Source organism: Nicotiana attenuata, unplaced genomic scaffold, assembly GCF_001879085.1.
Source record: "Nicotiana attenuata strain UT unplaced genomic scaffold, NIATTr2, whole genome shotgun sequence".
Taxonomy (NCBI): Eukaryota; Viridiplantae; Streptophyta; class Magnoliopsida; order Solanales; family Solanaceae; genus Nicotiana; species Nicotiana attenuata.
The window spans coordinates 176,702-198,361 of record NW_017671579.1 but is presented as its reverse complement, the minus strand read 5'-3'; the positions used below and the strand labels follow the sequence as shown (position 1 = coordinate 198,361).

The 21,660-nt window shown below is 38.0% G+C and overlaps 1 protein-coding gene across 2 annotated transcripts in view; it reads right to left on the bottom strand.

The window, feature by feature from the left end:
- Positions 1-3,424: 3,424 nt before the first annotated feature.
- LOC109209086 (BEACH domain-containing protein B) overlaps positions 3,425-21,660 on the bottom strand; it is a 48,946-nt gene continuing 30,710 nt past the window's right edge. For both annotated transcript variants that reach the window (XM_019372267.1, XM_019372268.1), the window contains 19 exons: positions 20,543-20,804; positions 20,169-20,360; positions 19,857-20,075; positions 19,590-19,766; positions 16,276-16,391; positions 15,671-16,132; positions 15,336-15,549; positions 13,908-14,129; positions 13,335-13,808; positions 12,919-13,260; positions 12,386-12,835; positions 12,256-12,302; positions 12,074-12,167; positions 11,673-11,879; positions 8,592-8,717; positions 8,132-8,503; positions 7,822-8,053; positions 4,991-5,756; positions 3,425-3,874 (listed from right to left, as the gene is read on the bottom strand). In XM_019372267.1, the coding sequence (XP_019227812.1) occupies positions 5,059-5,756; positions 7,822-8,053; positions 8,132-8,503; positions 8,592-8,717; positions 11,673-11,879; positions 12,074-12,167; positions 12,256-12,302; positions 12,386-12,835; positions 12,919-13,260; positions 13,335-13,808; positions 13,908-14,129; positions 15,336-15,549; positions 15,671-16,132; positions 16,276-16,391; positions 19,590-19,766; positions 19,857-20,075; positions 20,169-20,360; positions 20,543-20,804 (4,906 nt within the window). In that variant the 3' untranslated portion in view covers positions 3,425-3,874; positions 4,991-5,058. The remainder of the gene's footprint in view (positions 3,875-4,990; positions 5,757-7,821; positions 8,054-8,131; positions 8,504-8,591; positions 8,718-11,672; positions 11,880-12,073; positions 12,168-12,255; positions 12,303-12,385; positions 12,836-12,918; positions 13,261-13,334; positions 13,809-13,907; positions 14,130-15,335; positions 15,550-15,670; positions 16,133-16,275; positions 16,392-19,589; positions 19,767-19,856; positions 20,076-20,168; positions 20,361-20,542; positions 20,805-21,660) is intronic.

Below are 21,660 nucleotides of genomic sequence, written 5' to 3'. Positions count from 1 at the left end.
GTATACATTGGGGGGGGGGGGGACCGAGGTATACAACTAATAAATACCGTATACAATATATGATATAATATAAACTTATATGACATTGGTATAAGTATACAACACAACATACCTTTTATAGTAGAATACCACTTTAGTTTATCGGATGTATATTACTAATCAATATAGTATACAATACATTATATAGTATAAAGTTATATGACACTTGGTATATATAATATGCAATACATCATATCTTTGTTACATGTTATATATTGATTATGATCTATTTTGTTCCGTTTTTTTTTTTGGTACTTTTTATTTAAAGATTATTTCTCCTACTACTAGAGAAGGTGAATTTGATAAAGAATGGATTGTTTATTGAGAATGTGGTGGAGAAGGAGAATACAAATAAAAAGGCAATGGATAATTTTTTGTATTAAGTTTCCTTATTTATAGGAATTGTGATGGAGTATTTTTAGGGAACAATTAAATTTATTAAATATGTTTGATATTCAGTTTCCTCGTTTATAGGAAGCTACCGTATTTAAGAGCTATTTCCTTTATTCTTTTACGGTGTTTAAGTTGTAAGATATGTTAGTTACTTTATAGTTGTAGATTAAGAAATATTTTGTAGTTGTAGATCAGTGACAACAACAAAAGCCAGTAAAATAATATCAGCATCGTAAGAGTAACAGAAAATAGATGAAAAAGCAATAACAATAACCAGTAATAATGTCATCACCCTACATAAACCACTAACAACCAAGGCGAACATTATCAGCCTAACCTGCCCCAGGTACAAAGTAGAAAAATGCTGGCCTCCCTCCTAACCTACAACCCTAATGCTCAATCTCCACAACTTCCTATCAAGAGTCATGTCATCGGAAATCTGAAGTCCTGCCATGTCCTACCCGATCACCTCACCCCAATACTTCTTAGGCCGCCCCCTACCTCTCCTCGTACCTGCCAATTGTTATTACACTGTATTTGTAAAATAAATTCTGGAAATATAAATGAATATAAACAGTAATGAATATAAACAGAAATGACATAAACCAATTCGAGCCCACTGAATTCACAGTGTTTCCTTAAGGAATTTAATCCCCTCCTAGTACCCAAGGTTATGGATTATTTCCTCCCAGGATAGAACGAATTACACACTGGTGTAGTGGTACTTCAAACCCCAGTGTTTCAGCGAACACAAAGTTCGGTAGCAAATCACACTTACTTTTTGCTTTGTTTTGATGCTAAAAGTATGCAGAAGAAGGAGAGGAAACTCAGAAAATTGTAGTTAAAATTCTGAGCAGAATAGTGTTGTATTTATAGCCAAAGTTGGGTCTCTTCAGAATGGCTGTTTATGCAAAACGCCCACAACATAAATGCCATTACATAAATGGCCATTTACTCAATAATAAAGAGGGAAAATAAAGAGGGAAAATTGAAGAGGGTAGTTACTTTTCTGTTACCAAAACAGAAAAACGGATTGGATTTAATATTAATATTTAATATTAATATTTTGTTATTAAAACAAATATTTAATAACATTTCTGTTAATATTTTACTATTAACAAATAAATTTGGTCCAAAAAGTTAATCAATCAATTGACCAAATCCGAAGCCGAAGCCGGCCGAAGCCGAAGCCGAAGCCCGAGCCGAGCCGAGCGACGACGACGATGGCGCGAGGCTTGCCTTCTTCTCAACTCTTTAAGAGCTAGAAGAAGAGCAATTGCTTATATACCCATAAAAAACCTCTTCCTCTTCCAATATGGGACAATGCCCATTTGCCAAGGGAGGGGGAACTTAAAATTTCACTCAAAAATTTCATTTCCCTCCATTTCCCATTCACCCTCTTTTAAGTATTTAATATATTAATTAAATACCTTAAAAACCCAACACCAATGCCAACAGCTCACACCTCCTAACTAGGGCGTCTAGGCTTCTCCTCCACACGTGCCCAAACCATCTAAGCCTCGCTTCCCGCATATTGTCGTCCATGGGAGTCATCCCACCTTCTCCCGAATATCTTCATTCCTAATCTTATCCAGCCTAGTGTGCCCGCACATCCATCTCAATTATCCTCATTTTTGCCATTTCATCTTCTGGATATGAGAATTCTTGGTTGCCCAACACTCAGCACCATAAACTTCATGACAATGTCCTGGAATATCATTTGTAAAATTTTGAACTCTATGATAATGACTACTTTTCAATTGGAAAGTAGCTTTATGTAAATTTTATTTGCCGCAACTTCAAACGAAGCAAGCCACAAAGTCATGCCATATGTCAACCGCCGTGACATGACAAATCATATTAAAAAAAACTAATGAGAACGCGCCCTAAATGGAAAGGTTATGAATAGGCCGGCTAGCTTATTGTTTTCAAACAAAATTCTCAAAGGATGAAGTGAAAGATACTGAATTCATATATTTATACATAAAGTTTCAGTCACAACTTCAAAAACTAACTCAACACAGTCTTTCTCTTTGTTAAGCATTCAATATCTTTCTTGTTGGCACAAAGAAGCATTCCATCCTTCAAAAAAAAGTAATTTATTCCTATTCAAGAAGTTTTTTCAGTAAAATGACAGAGTTTATTACTTTCCTGATGTTGTTTCTGAATTTATTTTCATTTTGTAAGTCCCAGAAACCTGGACCTCAAGATTATGAATTTATGTTACTGGTATACCTTGGGCACCAACATATTGTCATAACAAAAATTGCTTCGCTAACCCCCTCGAAGAATATTATTTGCATAGCTAGAATATTATTTCCAATCAGGTTCTCAGCTCTAGAGTACCTACTACCTATACATACAGTACCTTCATATTCTGGTCTGAACTGATGAAAAATACTGTGGCGGAACTGGAGCTAGGGAGTACTACTTTACGGGCAAAGTGCACCAGTAGCCATTTTAAGTCTGCTATTTAAAATAATCCATAATTTACAATGTATTTTATGATTTAGCCAATTCACCCAACTAGCTACCGGTAAGGTAAAGTATCTGAACAATTTTTGGGATAACTTCAGCCACTGCTAGCATTTCAGTCCTTAAATATTTTTTTAAAGAACTAATTGAATTGTCTTTTAAAGCCCATTTATGCTTAATCGGCTTAGTAAAAAAGAACGACCAAATGGAGCTCATGGATATGGCTTAGCTACACTTCTTTACATAAGAAAATCCAAACAGAAAGCCCCAATACTACTGATTTTGCACAAGATCCTACCTCTTGTTTGAAGAAACACTTCACTTCAATTGATAACTTTCAATAAAAGCTGAGATGGGAGTCATGGGACTTTGGTCCTTGGTTCAACGGAATGTCCATTCTGCCTGGTGCATTATCATACGCCGTATTGAGTAAAATTTAAGCATCCAAAAAGGGAGAAAGGAAAAAACAGGCTCAAAACAAGATGCTCACAAATGAATGGAAAAGTTCAACAAAATGGAGAGAACAGGGGAATCACAATGAATTTTTATTAAATATATAGTTTTCCTTATAAGGGTGTGAAGCCCATCTATACAAAAATCATTTGGGGCTAAACACCCAATGATCGCAATCACAAGGTGCTAATTTCAATGCTGTTTGATTACTGTTATCACTTAATACAACATTTGAGGCCTATCACAAAGAAAATGTGCACAAAATGCTGTACATTAGGTGGTGGCAACTGCTTCCAGATAGCTGAGTATCGCAAGCAGCATGTTTGGATGGTGCTATATTCTGCCATTCTTTATATTCTACAAGTTGAGGCTCAAAGAATCCTGCCACGGATACTGCTATAATAACTACTGAAGAAAGATCCATTTTTTCCTCTTCAAAAAATGAAACACCAATCAGGTACTCCAATGATATAGCTCGTGTCCGTCTTGAAGACTTAATGTGCTTCATTTCACCCTGAACTCCAATACAAATGAACCAAGAAGGTTATTACCAGACAACAAAACCAAACTTCCGGGAAAATGATGTAAGGGAAAAACATAAAACCGCCATTATATTAGACAACAAGAGTAAACAATACAAGTACTTGGTACTACATTTAAGAATTGGGAGATAGAAAGGGAGGACACTTCACTTGCAAAAGAGCAGGATCTTGAGTACAAATGCAACAATTCTTAACAAGTGAAATAATCAGACCACTTCCATACCCTCATCTCAGGTAATTCCACCTAGACTGGGATTCATCAGTTTGATTATTTAGTCTGGTCCAAATTAAGATGGACCGTGCCCTAGTATGGCTCTGGAACAAGATGTTATTGCATGACATCCATCTGGAGATTGATGCTCAAAACTCCTAGGAAAAATGCCTTCATCTTGCTATATGTGATCTATAGAATTGCTATAAATTTGCCAATTCATGTCCCTGACTTGCAGCAGCACTGCTTCTCTTGGCTAAGCACGCTAACAAACTGTTTACGAGAATCATTTTGCTACTCACAGATCAAACGAATGATGAAAATAAACTGGGACACATCAATTTTCTATCCTGCAAACTGACATCTTAAACCTTTGGTGGGACCCTACTGCATATTGGTGAACTTCTCCATTTCACCCTTGGAGACACAGAGCAAAATAAATATACAAGCCCCTAGCAGGCAAGGCCATCTGCTATTCATTAACATTTGAAAGAATGACCAACACTGTTCAATTGGGGAATTAACAATTCAACATGTTGTTAAGTTGTTTCGCAAAACAATTCCAAATTTAACATTTTAATGTTCATCTGTAGAGGGATTTTGGGTTGATACGTAATCATTAGGTTCCCTGGTGAAGCATCTGTTATGGCTTCTAGGTTGAGATATTTGCTCAAGCTTGCATCTAGTGCAGCTTCTTGAGGGCAGAGCACGGAGTACATGAAATAAAGATCAGTACAGTAAATACCCTTAGAGGGGCAGCAACAACAAAAAGGAAAGAAACAGGAAAATGAACTCATACATAATAGTTCACTGCCAGGAAACTAACAATAGACTCAAACCATATGAACTTTTTTCCATGAAAGACCTAGAAGCATACCTCAACTCGGCATCACCTTCAGTGATGATATTGTTAAATTTACACTGCAGCCCTGAACTGCAAATTCGCTATGTCACAGAAGCTTTGGATTTCGAATTCCTCGGAAAGCTAGTCTTACGAAGTTGAGGATTTTCTATTGAATAAATAAGAAGACTTCCATCCTTGGTCCCAGCAATAAAGCATTCTTCTGGTGTCACAGTTAGTGAAGTTACTATTTTCCCGATTCCATTGTACTTGCCCACAATCTCAAGTGAGTTCATAGAACGTACAATGATCTGCCCTTGATCTCCAGCACAAACCAAGAACTCACCACAGCTACTCAGTTCAAGACAGTTCAGGCGGCCATTGGATTCCGAAGACGAAATGTGTTTCCCATTTATAGAATAGAGGTGCAAACTAAGATCATCATCAGAATAAAGAACAATCCTCCCATGACGTGATGCAACAAGCTTTGACAATGGACTGCCATATGGATGCCGTAGGGATCTAACATATCTCCCATCCCGTAGCGTATGGAAAACACAAGTTCCATCTTTTGATCCACTTATAACTATATCAAGCTCAAGACTCGCATACAAGCACGTAATAACGTCATCATGACCACACAAAATATGGGAAGGGGTTTCGGCAACGATGCAATCTTTTCTAGGGATCTCTGCTTGAGTATGCTTTACTCGTTTTTCAGGGGTTCTAATCCGAAAAATCTCCCAGATCATTACTGTTGTATCGTAACTTCCAGTAGCCAGGATGCTTCCATCAGATGTAACTGCAAGAATTAATAATGGTTCAGAACTTAGCGTTACTGAAAAATATAGAATAACTAAGAAATATTATCATTCCAGTGACGTAACCAGACAATATATATTTGATAAAGAAAATAACTTTACGGATGTTGGAAAAAGAAAACTCCTGTATACAAGAAATATACCCAAAAAGTAGAGAACCTATACAAAAATGCGGTTCTCTACAAAAGACAGGATACAACAACTACGCATCAGTCCCAACAACTTGGGGACAGATATGTTTCTGTACTTAAGCTCAAATCATGTCATCATCATGCCGAAATGATAAAAGTGAAAAAATAATATAAATATATATAAAATAACAGTGATGATGATGATAATAATAATAATACTAAACGTTTTTTATATTTTACTGGCACGTAAATCTATGATAAGGTCAAAATACTCCTAGAAAAGCAATGGTTCAAAATCAACGTACTAACAAGACCAAAACTTATTCCAACTGATAGAAAAGAGGATTGCTTTTGAGAAGTTTCTTTTTTTCTTTTAGATGGGTAGGATACTTATTGCAAACTCTGAAGACTCGCATCAACTGTCGAGGCTATAACTGTTACTCTTCGATAATCTTCATCCTAGACAGTTGGTAAAGATCTAAAAGTCATCAAAACAAAGAGATACCAATTTAACATTCGGAAGGTGACTATTTTTTCTTGGTAGAGGAAGCCAAGGACCAAAAACAAGAAAAAGTTTCAGAACTGTGCCCTATCCTGCTCCTAGTAATGAATATTGTCCATCATGTGAGATCATTCTTACTGCCTCTTAGAGGGAATAAACAAAATGGAAATAAATATTCACAGATAAATACACTGCCTTCAAAAGTTACGGAGCTCTACTCCACATTGATTGTTCCTCTTTGCCAAGATTGAACAACAAGTGTTTGATATTTTGGTATTCTTCAACGTCAAAAATTTGTTAATTAACTGTACCGACATGATAGGAAACACACCCCTCAACTTTGGCATAATAACTTAGCCTGTTCTCATATAAATACTCAGTACTATCCAGTTAAAAAATTCTCAGTTCCTAACTGATTCACTGCACTATAAGCAAATAAGGATTGTAGTATAACTATTGTTCCCTAATCTCGATTAATTCCACGCGGTACCTGTTACCTCCAACCAGCACATATATAAGGTAACTCTGTCCATCAAGGCTTGGACAGATGAGAAGATATCGCCTAGTGTTGTATAACTACTGTTTTATCAGGTGCAATAAAAGCTTTGCCTTCTTACTTTAAAGTCCTTATTCCCAAAATATGCAATTTCATTTATTAGAAATCTCACAAGCCTATTACTCCCTCTTTGGATCAATATAATTTAACATAGGTGCAGGGTGGAGACTAACGTTACATGGTTTGTGCATTATGAAGAAAAGATTAATTGGGAAATCAAGAAGCTTGGGATAGATGACAATGACAAGATGTGATGATAAAATATCGGAACAGCTGTTCAGTTGTTTTGCTTATTCCCCATGAATTCAAAACAATTTTTAACTATAGGATGAGAAGCCCTACTTTCCATTTTTGCCTGTTTCCTATGAAACAAAAAATGGAAAAAGCTAAGCAAGAGATCAAGAATCAGGAGACAGGAGTATTATCAAAATTACTTGCTCCACCATAATATATTTATTTACCATTTTTTAACATGTCGCTTTGCACAAATTTTCAACAGAAAGATACTATAAGCACCCAATTAAACAAGTCAGAGGTCTGCAATTTTAAATGGACAAGTAATCCAATGCCAGGAAGGTCTGGCTAATAGTTGGTTTATAGAAGATGCCAAGTACAAGAATGGTACTTTACATCCTTCGAACAACAACAGGATTTTCTGGACTGCTAAGTCAGTCTAATGTCAATGCTCTCAGTTCCTAATTACTATCCCATGACAAGAATCATTTAGAAAATTCATGCTTCCGGCGCTCATCTCATATAGGTTCTCAGCTTACTTCATTTTTCGAGACACTCGGTGTGTAGATTTGTTAGTGAGAAGCTCCAACCAAGTTGCCACATATTACAGTCATGAAAATTACCTGCAATGCAGCTCACAACATCTTTATGTTGTCTAACGCTCTGCACCATTCTGCCATCAGTTAGCGATATAACCTGAAAGCTGTTTTCACAGGTACCACATGTTATCAAAAAATTTTCAGATGTTGTTGATAATGTTCCAAAGCATTGTGCTGCAAGCTCAATATTTTCAGCCAAAGGACTCCCAATTTTCCGAGGGGGAAGAACATCAGAACCAATCCCGAAAAAAGGATCCTGCAAGAAAGTTAAAAATGACTTCAAATCTGACTAACTAATCATAATGCTTGACCTTGTTATTGCTCTAAAACTTACCTGTGAGCCAGAGAAGGTGAAGTTCCCACCGGATTGCAACTGGGTGGTCACCCATGTCTTAACCGACATGGTGAGGCCCTGGTTCACAAGGACAATGTTTGAGTCCAGCACATTAACATACAGAGTAGCTGACGAAGAACTGCTTCCGCATGAAGCAATTGATGTTAGGTTAATAGAACCAGGAGCAAATCGTAGAGGATGGGCAATTGGAATTGGAGGTCCTCTTCTAGGATGTTTCTTCCGGAAAAGTTGAATTGGTGATTGACCAAAGTTGGCAATTTGATCTTCTATTGCCGACCTTTGCAATTCATCATCCATGGTATCCAGATCCACAGCCCCTTCATATGTCAAATAATAAAAAATATTTGCTGCCTGTATGACAATATCTCCAAAAATTCAGTGAATTCAAAACCTGCAACTGGTTCTAGAATTAATTGATGTTAAAGCTGATTCCCTATACCTCAACTGCTGGTTTTCCCCGCTGCTTGTAACCAAACACTAAATCAATCCAGTGGTGGAGATTTGAGCTCACATATTCGCTTTCAAGGGCTTCTCTGTTCTTACAAATAAATTCCTCGGGAGAACCCTGTACATGCATTTGAAAATTAAATAGTAAAGAAAATAGGAGAACCCTGTACATGCATTTAAAAATACATTAAATAGTAAAGAAGAAAAAAGAACATCACAAGGGTTAGCTCCACAAAAACAGCACTAAGAGGGTGCCCACTTATATACAAGTGACTGGGTGCCCACTTATATACAGGTGACAAAAGAGCCAATCAATTTTGCTCCAGGAGGGAACTGGGAAATTCAAGTAACAAGTCCAAAAAGCCAAAAGAGATAAACATTTACATTTCAGTCTATGCACTGCAACAGCCTTGTTTTCAAGACATCTACAGTTCATCTTTTCCCATACTCGTAGTATGCATGCTAATACGGTGTTCCATAATAAACTCTTTTGCATATCTATCTTATTACTAGTGTTATTACAAGTTACTGCTTCTCAAGCGATGCGAAGCGAGGGGATTAGTGCCTCATAGGTGAAGGCATGCGCTTCAGAGAAGGAAAACACAACCACTCTGCATATTTTCAGACTAACGTAGACTTTGAATTCCCTATCTGCTCGATCCGGTGTTATCAAAGGAGAAAAGCGCAAAACTCTTTGACGTCCGTTGGGGCTTTAAGCGCAAAGTGCAAATAAAGAGTGGGCATGAATAACAAATATATGTGTGTAGTCCAAGACTAATAATTATAAGCATGAGTAACAAATATATGGACAAAGAAATTGAATTTTTTTTACGATAAAGCGAAATATCATAGATGCAAAGAAAGTTGAAGTTGCAGATTATCTGTTTCTCTCTCTGGCTAAGGTCGAACTACAAGATCAGGAGTTTACTCTTGTTGGAATTCTGGGGAGTTGGTGGCTTTTGCCCCTATCTTCATGGCAAGAGGCGTCATCTATGCTTAAGAGCAAAATTTTGAAGAATTTAAGCTAAGGTGAGCTGCTAATTAGATCAGATCGAGTTAAATTTATCTTTGTTGTAGGTAATTATATTTTCTCTGTAGATCCGATAGAAAACATGGAAGGCAATCTATGTTCATACTTCGAGTGCACCAGAATTAGATGATTTGTTCGTGATTTTTGCTTTTGAATTCTACTTCACTTGTATCTTCAGAACTAGTTCATTTGGGTCCAAAAAGAGTTATAACCAATAATGATTGTAAAATATCCCTCTAATAGAAGGTAGAATTATTATCTTCAATATTAATGAGCCACAGAACATTCCAGCACTCAACTATGAACCGTATTCAGTTTACTGTTCTCTCAATTCTTTACACACTGGTCAGTCACTATACGAGGAGATATTTTTCTTTGGCTCCATTTATTTTTCCGGAGGGTCAACCGGAAACAGCCTCTCTGCCTTCTTAAAGGTAGGGGTAAGGACTGCGTACACTCTACACTCCCCAGACCCCACTTGTGGGACTACCAACATGTTTTGCGCCTCGCTACAAGGCTTAAGCGCGCCCTTGACTACACTGTTAAGAGCTTAAATAAAGCGCTACTTACGCGAGATGGAGCGCACTACCTCACTTAACCAATTTCAGGGCTTAAGCGTGCCTCAAATGAGCCTTCAACAACACTAAATTGAACCATGATAAGCCCCTGTTTATTTGCACGAACAGAGAATATCATTTTACGGTGTTCAAATGATTGATATTCAGGGTCTATGGCTTTTTTCCCGTTTCTCTAAAGCCAAGAGACAAGAAACAAGTAAAGCCAAAATTCCATGAAGTTGTTTGGGTGCATAACAAACTAATGAACTCAATTTGAAACCAAATTATGATGGATTGAGCACATTTTTGCTACTTTAAAATGATACTCCAGGTTTAAATAGTAGGAACTGAAAAATCAGAATTCTGACTGCGCATTTGCTGCAAACTGCTCTTCTTATTGCTTTCTCCAAAGACTACTAGTTCCATCCAAAAACTAAGTTGTACTTTCCCATTTTATCACTCACACTCCATCTCTAGATTCCCTTCTTATATATGTTTCACATGACAAAGACCCTTTTCATGGATGTAGGGTCGACTTATGGATATAAATGGGTTGAACTGAACAATGAGAAACTCTGTTCTATTTGTACCAACAGTTCAACATATCGATTTATGGTTTTCGAATGATTCATTTCAGGCCTATTTTTTTCCTTTCCTCTAAACGAAATACAAAAACGAGAAAAGCCAAAATTAGTTCCTTTCCATATAAAATTGATTCTCCGTAGAACAGTTAAGCTCACTTCCAAGTTAGAGGAGAGGAGCACCTGACATCGTTATTTGATGACTAATGAAAAGAGTAGAAGAAACTTAACTTTTTCCTAACCCAGCCATACTTCTTAGATTTGCAGGCATCATCCATATAATAAATCCCCTTATAGATATATTCCATGCCCAACATCGGGTGTACAGGAGCATCAGAAATGTTTAGAAAAGTCCTAAACTATTCCACCCACTATTTTAATGTTTTGAGCTGGATGCTTAAACTCTTTCACATGTTATCAGAGAAACTCTTTTGGTTAACCTTGCTCTCTTACCCGCAAATTCAATCATTAATCCATACGTGAACAATTGACTAGTTACATTTTAAGGAATGTCTTTGAGATATCTAACACCTTACTTTGGGTATATAGGCACATCCAAAGGGGTTAATAGACACATGTATTATGCCACTCATTGCTTTAAGCTTCTATACACTGGAGACACAAATTTGAAGATTTAAATCCTCTTTGAAATGGGTCTTTATTCCAATCCCTGCATATCAGGAGAGCTTTTTGTATATGATAGCCCACAAAAACATGCTATAGCAATCATCTGTGTTGGGCTGGAGTCTGGTTATAGGCATAGAGAACCTCTTATAATTTGCTTCCAGTTCCCTTTCTTAGGCATTTTTCATATTTTCCCCCTCGAGTGGGATACAAGCACTCATCATACAGCTGAAGAAACACTTAAACCACGCCTTCAGTAGAAATATGCAATGAGACCATACCTTGGCCCATGGCGGTAGGCAAATATCACCTATTGGTTCTCCATCTTGTTTGACACCAAAATGGTATGAGTTTGAGTTGATCAGAAATTCTGGCATGTAAAAGAATTCAGGAATCAACTCTTTCACATCACTTGTATTAGAAAGGCAGTTCCGATATGTTCCTCCAATGCTATGAAAAAGCCGGTCAGCATGATCGAATTTGCCACCCTAAAAGTTGAGAAAACAAAGAAGACAAAAAAAAATTATTAGTCGTTAAAAACTTTACCCTGGGTAGAAGACACAAACTCAAAAACACAATCAATCTCGACACTGCCGGGTAGATGAATCAATAAAGGATTAGACAACTTTAGCTATAAACTATAGAAACCAATGATCAATAGTATGAGCAATACTCCAAGTACCTGAAGATTACGGTGGAGGGCTGTAAAAGGTTCCAACCTCAGGAGGTAAAATAGCACAATTCCCATGCTCGAGTAATGAGAACCATAGTAAAAACTGTTTAAAGCAAGAATGATTGCACATCATGTACCGTATCAAAGGTTACGTTTTGAAGGATATACCAAGATGAAAATTCAAATATTACCTGGGAATATCAGGGTCACAGAAGTTACGATATCTATCCTCAAAGACCTGCAGAGGTCAACTGGTATTGCATCACAAACAGAGAACTATAATTATATGTGAACTTACTCAACAAATAAGTATTGACTAACCTCAAACCTTTTAACATCCAGTGCTCCAACAGGTTTTGAAAGATCCCTAAAGGTCGAAGATTTGTTAAAATCAAGAGTCTCCGAAGAATAATCAGCCAGAACCCAAGGGAACACGGGATACTGGGTCAAATCATTGTAAGATCTACCAGCAAGAGTGTTCAAGATCATCAAATACTCAAAGTTTGTTATCTCCCTCCTCTTCCAGCGTTCTCTAGCATTTTCTGCCATCTCCAATGCCACACGTCTGTCCACAAAGGAAATAACTCCAGCCTTGTCCCTGTAACCCTTGGGAAACATACTTTCATTTCTGTTTATAACTATTAAGCTTCCAACGTCTTTGGCATCCTTTTGCGACGCAAAGTTAAAAAATACAGGAGCAGTGGAATCATTGAAGAAAATTTCTATTGCTGTATATCTTAGCAAATATCTAGTCCAATGGACAGCCTTTACCTACAATGAGAAACGTTTGAGAAGATAAGATTTAGGACAAAGAATATGAATTAAATCTTACAGAACAGCTTCAGCTCCAATACCTTGAAGATGCTCCATCGCCTGTGCCGATTTATATTGTTAGGATGCTTTTGATGCGCATCATTATTAACAGCACCAATGCTATTAATGGATCTTCCTCTCTCACAATCTAAATCAAAATTGATGGGCCACTTGAGAAATTTGTGATTTTGGAGTCCCCCTAACTGATCAGACTTGTTGACATCAAACTTCCCAGAAGAGTCAAAGTTTCTGAAGACGGATGACCCTCCTGTACCTTCGACCAGAAACTCACCGAAAAAATGCAAAAATTTCTTTTTCACTGCTAGATGTCCAGCTAACTTTCTCTTTGGTGTAACAAGGACACAGGGGACTGACATGAGAACCTGAAAATAAATCCAAGCATTAGAAATGCTGAATTAGGTCTTTGCTTTATCTAGATGTAGAAACAAATTTTTACCTCACTATCTTCTGATTCCATCTGCGTGGAGGAGCAATCTAAGTCTTCCTTAGCAATGTCCTTCAGATCACCACTCTCTTTTACGACCTCCAAATACTGTCTATCTGACAAGTCCTCCGAGCCAGGCTTTTGCCCACTAAGTTCGCTCTCACTTTCATTCAATTCAGATGAACCCTCATCCGTAATCTTCCTTATCCCTTTCAGCAAGAACCTCTTCATTTGCTCTGGAATATGTGCTGCAAAACCGGCTTTGGAATCATTGAAAGGATTAAGAGCCTCAACGCTAGGTGTGGTAGAGGTAGGACGACAAAGCTTTTCATCAAAATGATAATTCCGTCTCAACTTTTGACGGCGACGCCATGCATCCTCTGTTTTATCAAGTTTCCAGTGTGTTACTGTGCTGTTTGGAAATGGATCAGCTGACCAAGGACCCCTTTCATCAATGAGAGAGCGAAAAGTGTGAATCCATTTACCCTATAAGAGCAAAAACCTAAACTGTTAAGCACTGTTATGAAAAGCTCGATGTGGGAAGCATAGAAGCAACAAGCCAGTGACAATATTTCTTATACTTACAGCAACTATTTGCTGATGTTCATCATATGCTAGTTGGAAAGAACTCCTTCTGTTGTCATCGGAGGCAAGAATGACATTTAAACTACTCTGCATTTCATCTTCAAAAGCTTTCTTTTGGTTGGAATCTGCAATTGCAGTTTCATCCAACCTAACACGAAGTTCATGCAACTGCATGGTCCTATCTGCTGTTGAACTCTTGACATATTTTACTTCATCAGCAAACTGGACAAGATGGACAGAAATTTCACTAGGCATAAAGCATAAGTGGGAAAAAAAACCGGAAAGAAATAAAAGAGAAGCAAAGTTTCTGCAAACAAGCTCACGACAAATAAAATTCTAACCACATACTGTCCCGCCAATGTTAGACTAACATAGATGGCCACCTTCCGGTTTCATTAAGCCCCAACATTTTTAAGTGTTAGAACAGAAGTCGTCAACAGTTTAGTTTTAACGAATAATAGCTGTTCATTTTGGTCACTGAGGCACTCAGCAAAACGAGGGACAGAGCGGTAATTGGAAGTTCTTTCAAGGGCTTTCTCAACCAACATTCAGGTGTCTCAATTGTTATTTGCAGAGAACACACTTGTTATATCAGGCTGATGAGGATTAGCTCCTTAGGCTGAGCAACACATTGTAAATTTTTCAATTAGTCCAAGACTAGAGAATAACCCTAAACATATGTGAAATAATTCCACTGGACGAGGTGAGTAATGTTTAGTACTCGGCAGCACTCCTCAGCTGAAAAGTATCCTCCCAATCACCTGTTCGGATTTACCTTTGGGGGTGTATCATAAAGACCAAGCAATAAGGAAAGCAACGACCGAGAGAGTTGAGAAGAGATTAGTAGGACGGAAAAGAGGTAACTTGTCAAAAGGAGGAAAGAGAAATCTATTAGGAGTACTTTATCCAGTATTCCGGCTTCTCAAGTCCAGTATCCCAACTTATTATAAGTTACATTGTCCATTCCTCTGACCTTGTTTTCTCTACATTTTGTAGAATACATGAGATTCCAGTCAGTGTTGATGACTTGCTCTCTGTAGAGATTAGAGAACCACATTCTTTTATAAGTGTCCTTACTTTGAGTATTAGAATTTGGACGCAGGGATATTGTCCACTTCTTTCAATAACTTATTTTTGTAATAAAGGTCAAACATTCTATTGGTAACAAACCAGCAAGTATGGCAATTTCCTGGAACAAAAGTACATAAATGGAACTTGAAAATTTCAACTAAAAGCCAATCCAAGGAGTAGGAGATACAAAAAAAAAGGTCAGGGAGACTACTGAAAAAAGGAACAAAAGAAGTTTCTTAAGACTATGAAGTGGCCATGGTGGGAGAAATAACAGAATTCACAACTTTCATGCATGTACTCACCAGAATGACCTAACTCTAGAGTACAAAATATTAAGTTATATAGCATAGTACGCACCGCAGAAAGCACACGATCCTTTTGAATCAGATTGTGAATGGTGCTTCCCTCTTTAGTACTGCTCCCTGACTCTAAAGAATCATCTCTGCTCACAATACTTGTAGCTAGCATCAATTTCCCGCAATTGACAGTTTCTCGAATCATGTGAGCTATAACATGAAATCTAGCCCCGTCATCCAGCGCCCCATAATGAGACCTAACTGCGAGTAATGCCCTAAACATGTGTTGAATTGAATGTCATATCTTGTCAATACAAATGATAAGCCAGAAAGAAGCCAGACAATACCACATAATTTAAGAGACATAGGAAAGATTAATGAATTATGAAGCATTACCAAATGAAAAGCTGCAAGCGGCTCTTGCTTTGCTCATCATCAGCAGTCAGAAGGCAAGGCAGAAGGGGGATAACCTGTTGTACACATCGAGATGCTCGTTCAAGCGATGATTTACAAAGATATAGGATAATCAACCGAAATACAATTCTTGGACACTTTTCCCCTCTTAAAAGCATAGCCTTATCAACAGGCTTGTTGGGTTTTCCAGCCAAAGCATTGCTAATTCCCCCTGATACGACAACTGCAGCCATTTCTGCAGCTGGTATATTCAGTGATTCTACCAAGCCACGGGCTCTTTGGCTAAGTGATGGTGTTACTGACTGTGAGGACCTGGGTAACATCTTGCTTGGTCCCTTGCCATTCATCTCACTTATAGCATTCCAAAGATTGTCACATAAATTCCACCACTCATCGTCAATTTTCTCATCTTCATTAACGTCAGGCCGCTTGGAAACATGACTCCTGGAAAGAGAGAAACAAAAAGAGCTTTTACAAAATTGAAAGTAGTGGAAGCGATGTGGTAACTTCATCAATTTGGCAAGGCCAGACAATAAACTGCTGCAACATCAGGTACCTATAAAAAAGCCAAACTATATCTGCAGTACCTCGATTGCTTCTCATCAGGTTCTCCTTGGAGGGCATCAAGTAAAGCAGAACCAAGGTCTTTCAGATGTTCTAGTTCTAAGAACTCTGAAGAAAATTCTGTGTTGCTGGCTGGATACTGTGGCCAATAGAGAAAAATCAAGTTTAATACACTTGCAACAAGAAACGAAACAACAAAAACAACATTCCACTTCTATTGGATAAATTCATAAAGCCTCCATCTTATTAATGACCCAATGTTCTCTACAACGACCAGCATCTTATAGTGTGCCAACAGCGAAGCTGGGTTTCAAACAGGAACATGGTCCAATTTCCTTACTACAGGCAAAAGAAATAAGTCTTTATCACTTGTCGGGAAAGTACTTGGCTTCCACGGTACAAATAATAACTGCTAGCCACTAGAAAGATTTCAGACAACAAAAAGTTCAGGAAAACTGTAAAAGAGCAAGAAGCAACGACTTCAATTTGTTGTAAACGGCATATAAGAGGGATCCTTATCTGGGAGTTCAGGTTGACCACAAGAAACAAGGAAGGCCAATACATATGTGGACTCCTAAACTTGTCTGCTATTTTCATTTAGACACTTGAAATAGGGCAAGTACCTATTGAACACCTCAACTCAAGCTAAACTGTGTCTATTAGACACAACTTGGAGTGGTGGCAGAGTGTGTGTATGACAACCCAAATCACCTACTACTCAAGATTCTTCCGGCACTGCTGATGTTTTTTGACATTTGGTACTGTAAACAAAAAACTTGCTAATTCTCTCCTATATCCTTGTGTTATCAATGGAATGAAATATCATCTCTAATCAACCTTCATATGCAAGGAGATTCAGGAGCTCAAACAAAATAATTGCATTATGATAGCAGATAATTAAAGACAAAGGAAATTATCTTACTATTCCACTAATAGATGCTGAATGGTGGAGGGATATCTTTAAATTAAGTTAAAACGACACATTACAGTACAAAGTTACCTCCACAACAGAAATTTAAGCTTGATATCACAATTTTATAATCCTATTTTTTTCAAAAATAGTATCAGTTAATTTGAGATTATGGTCTTGAAATAAAATGGCTACCGTATAACCCAGAACCTGTGAGATGTATCAAACTTGCCATAAACAGTAGTACTCTGCCTTTCCTATCCATTGGGTTTGATGAGAAGACAAAGGGGGGAGGGGGGGGGGGGAGATCTTGGAGAAGACGGGCGAGGGGTGCTGCGGCGGCCGACGGCAGGGGATTTGGCCGGCGAGGGATTGGGGACAGCGATAGGAAGAAGGACATTTTTCTTCTTTCTTTTTCTATTTGTTCTTAATTTAGATTTTTGCTTTTTCTTTCTGTTGACATGTCTTATTCCATTGGTCGATTGCCATGTGGATAGCAAGTGATACTCACGCACCAAACATAATTTGAGATTATTAAATTTGTGTCCAATGGGATGGATAAGATTAGGAATGATGATATTCGGGAGAAGGTGCACGTGGCTCCCATTGATGACAAGATGCGGGAAGCGAGGCTCAGATGGTTTGGGCATGTTAAGAGGAGAAGTCCGGATGCTCCGGTAAGGAGGTGTGAGCGGCTGGTTGTGGAGGGAACGAGGAGAGGTAGAGGGCAACCTAAGAAGTATTGGGGAGAGGTGATCAGGCAGGATATGGCGAGGTTTCAGATTTCCGAGGACATGACACTTGATAGGAAGATGTGGAGGTCGAGTATTAGAGTTCTAGGTTAGGAGGTAGTTGATTCTTGTCTTACTTCGTACCTTTGTGAGACTAGGCTGGTAGAATTTTTGTCTAAGACAGATAGTGGCAACGTTGTGTCTTACTATTTCGCTTTTTAGTGCATGACCTATTTAATTAGCTATCGTTTTTGCTTTGCTTTGCATCTTTCTTCTGGATTTCATGTTGTTCCTATTTTGCCTATGATTTCTATGGTGTACTAATATTGTCTCCTTTTGTCTTTTTTGTTTTCTTGAGCCGAGGGTCTTTCGGAAACAGCCTCTCTACCCCTTCGGGGTAGGGGTAAGGTCTACGTACACACTACCCTCCCCAGACCCCACTAGTGGGATTTTACTGGGTGGTTGTCGTTGGTGTTGTTAAATTTGTGTCCAATAGTACATATTTCTACCACATAAAGTGTTCAATAGGTACTTGCCCTAGTTTAAGTGCCTAAATGAAAATAGCGGACAAGTTTAGGGGGGCGCGTATGTATTTGGCCAACAAGGAAAGTTCAACATAAGGAACTTTCGTAATTACCTGAATTTCAACTATGACACAGCTGAAGGAGTTGCATAACATTAACATAGATATTCTAACATGTAACAATTAATTCCCTTGACATTCAACACCTTAGTTCTTTTCGCTTTCAACATGTCCACTCAAATTCAAGGTAGTGAAGCAACTTCAGTTTGCAAATGAAAGCTAGAAAACCAAGTTGAGTACACCAGCTCATTTTTCTCCTCATTCCGTGGCGACACAAGATCAACTCAGCAATGCGTTATCTTGAAACAATGAAGAGATGAAGATTTTCTAGTACAATGACCGAACTTTGATACCATAAAAAAAGAAAAGAAAATTTTCCTTGAACAGTGCATTCCACTATACCCTGTTTACAAGACCCAATAACTTTAAATATAGGACGCTTAGCATGTTCGATGAGGTTATTGATTTTATTTGATTCTTCAGGTGTACAAAAAGAATATAGAACGCTAAAGTTCAAAGATTCTAAAACCTTTCAAGCAGAATAAGGACACAAGAATAAGTGGGAGATCAGAGTACAGAGGAGAAACCAAGGGCATTGGTAAATTTCCCTAGGGTACAAATAAGTATGTTTACCCAGGAGGAGAGAACAAGGTAATTACTCAAGAGTTCAGGATGTTGTGGCGTCATTAGGGGAGACTTGCCACATGAAAGGGGCTTTATCAAGGGTAACTTGCCAGATGAAAATCCTGTATATATTCAAACAAATATTCTGAGCAATACAAGGGAGACAAGGAGATGGTAAAATTAGAGTGCTAGATACAGGAGCTCACAGTTCAGATACTTCTTCAAAAGTTTAAAGCTACTAGTTTTGAAATTTAAACCTACAAAGTGAGCTACAAACGACTTGCATTAACTTACAATAACATTTATGTTTCGGGAATAATACCAAAAATCTTTGCAAGTGGCTTGTGGACAATGCAATAATTGTTATGGTGTGGAGGAAAGATACAATAATCACTTACGCATTTAGCAAAATAGCAGTTAATTTCAGTTGACCAAGAATAGAGAGAGAAAAATGGGTGGAGGAGCTAGAGTTTTAAGCGAGACAAGTACCGGAAGATTATACTTCATTTCAGAAAGAAGCATCTCATCAACAAGTTTTAAAAGATACAGCATGTTGTCTCGACAAGGCTGAGTGACAAGAACGTTTCCCACCGCAGATAAGTCTAACAGCTTGCGGACTAAGTCCTCGTACAGATCACGAAGGAAGTGCCTAAAAGCAATTCCACCCTAGGAACAAAAGCTTGAAATAGTCAAATCGTTGACAAGAAAACTCAAGTTGTAAAAGGATTGTCTCACAAAGTAGAGGTAAGAATATACCTGTTCACAATGTACAAGGAGAAAGTTCACGGTCTCCTCCAACTGTTGCCAGCCACCTTTTATAGAATGCATGTAATGACAAAGAACAACACAGTAGAAACTCCTCAAAAGATTTTGCTCGCTAGTTTCAGTATCATTGTTAATTTTCGACTCCAATTTGTAGTTTTTCAATGCATTAAGCTTCACAGAGGCATCCATCCATGCATTCCACCCGTGTTCCTAAGCAACAATGTTCAAACAATAAGAATGTATGCCTCATCGAAACAAAGTTAAAGATGGGAAATATCCTAAAGCAACAGATCAGATTTCTACCATTAGAGCTTCAACGTTTGTAGTATTCGAATCGAGAAGATCAAGTAGATCGCTAATAATTTTTATTCTTGTAGGAGCATCCTTACAACCTGATAAGAATCTGAAAATAAGGGCTAAAATTTGAGGAAGGAAAAACTGAGAGCTATTTCTGCTACTTTTCTGAAGGTCGAGTTGGTTATGCTTCTGTAGAACCTGAAACAAAAGATCCAAATAGTTCAATGAACTTCTGCATGTGCACTGACTATTGAATAACTAATCAAACAAATCAAACTTTGCAACGCAACCACCAGTTAGTACATTGTATAATAGCACGACTTGCTAAGTGAGATTGTTATCTGGGGAAAAAAACGAGAGCACCAATTAACATGCATCACCTGTTTAGGGCTGGCACCGCCAAGCAGAACGTCAAACAATGTTGCACACAAGAGATCTGTCTGAGGAAATTTAAACAGTCTGTCAGATATAACGGAGAAAATGGGTTGCATCCTTGAACTAACTTTTCTAAGGCCCTCTGAGAGAGATTTAGATCTGCCAACAGCAATACTGAAAAATTTTGATCCTTTCTTCTCTAACGGAAGACCAACCAGCAGTCGTCCAAGGAACTGCAGACCTAGTAGTCTGATGGGCTCGAAGTCCCTGCAACAAGTACAGCAAACGATGGACAATCGAAACAGACTGTGGTTTTGAATAATTCTAACAAATTACTTCAGAAGGCACGTTCACTACAACAATTTATGTACACAGGAATATAACTATAAGGCAAAATACATAAACGGCCCCTTTATGTTGTCCACACAATCAAACAAACACCTCAAATGACCCCTTAATCATTTGGACACTTCAAGTGTCTATTTAGTAGATCAGGCGAGTGCAACAGAACATATGCATGAGTAACACCTGCCAATTATGCGTCAAATGAGCCAATTAATGAACGACACGTGTAATTTGTAATAAACTGTAACACATTTTTTTTAATAAGGTAAATTGTATTAATCAAAAGGGAGAAAACTCCCGTATACAAGAAATATACCAAAAAGTAGAGAATTTACATCATTCTCTACAAATGACGGCCAATCTTCTATACAAGTAGGGGCTATATGAGTGCACCAAAAAGCGATCAAAGATAAAAGACTATTATTAAGATGTGAAAAAGGAGACTCAATTCCCTCAAAAGCTCTCCTATTTCTCTCCCCCCAAACTATACACATGAGAGCTAACAGGGCGAGCTTCTACGCCTTTTGCTTTCTTCTTCTACGGAAACCGGCCCAGCTATATAACATTTCCTTTACTGTGATTGGCATCCCCCATTGAACACCAAAAAGATTCAGGATTGCCCTCCACTTTAACACATTTAATTGACAAAAATAGAAAATAAATTTAAAGAATGAAAAAACCCTTCTCTCACTTCAAACCACGCCCCCCCCCCCCCCAACAACTTCATTTTCTTTCCTTCCACCCAAAACCAGCCCCCCCCCCCCCACCCCTCCCCCCC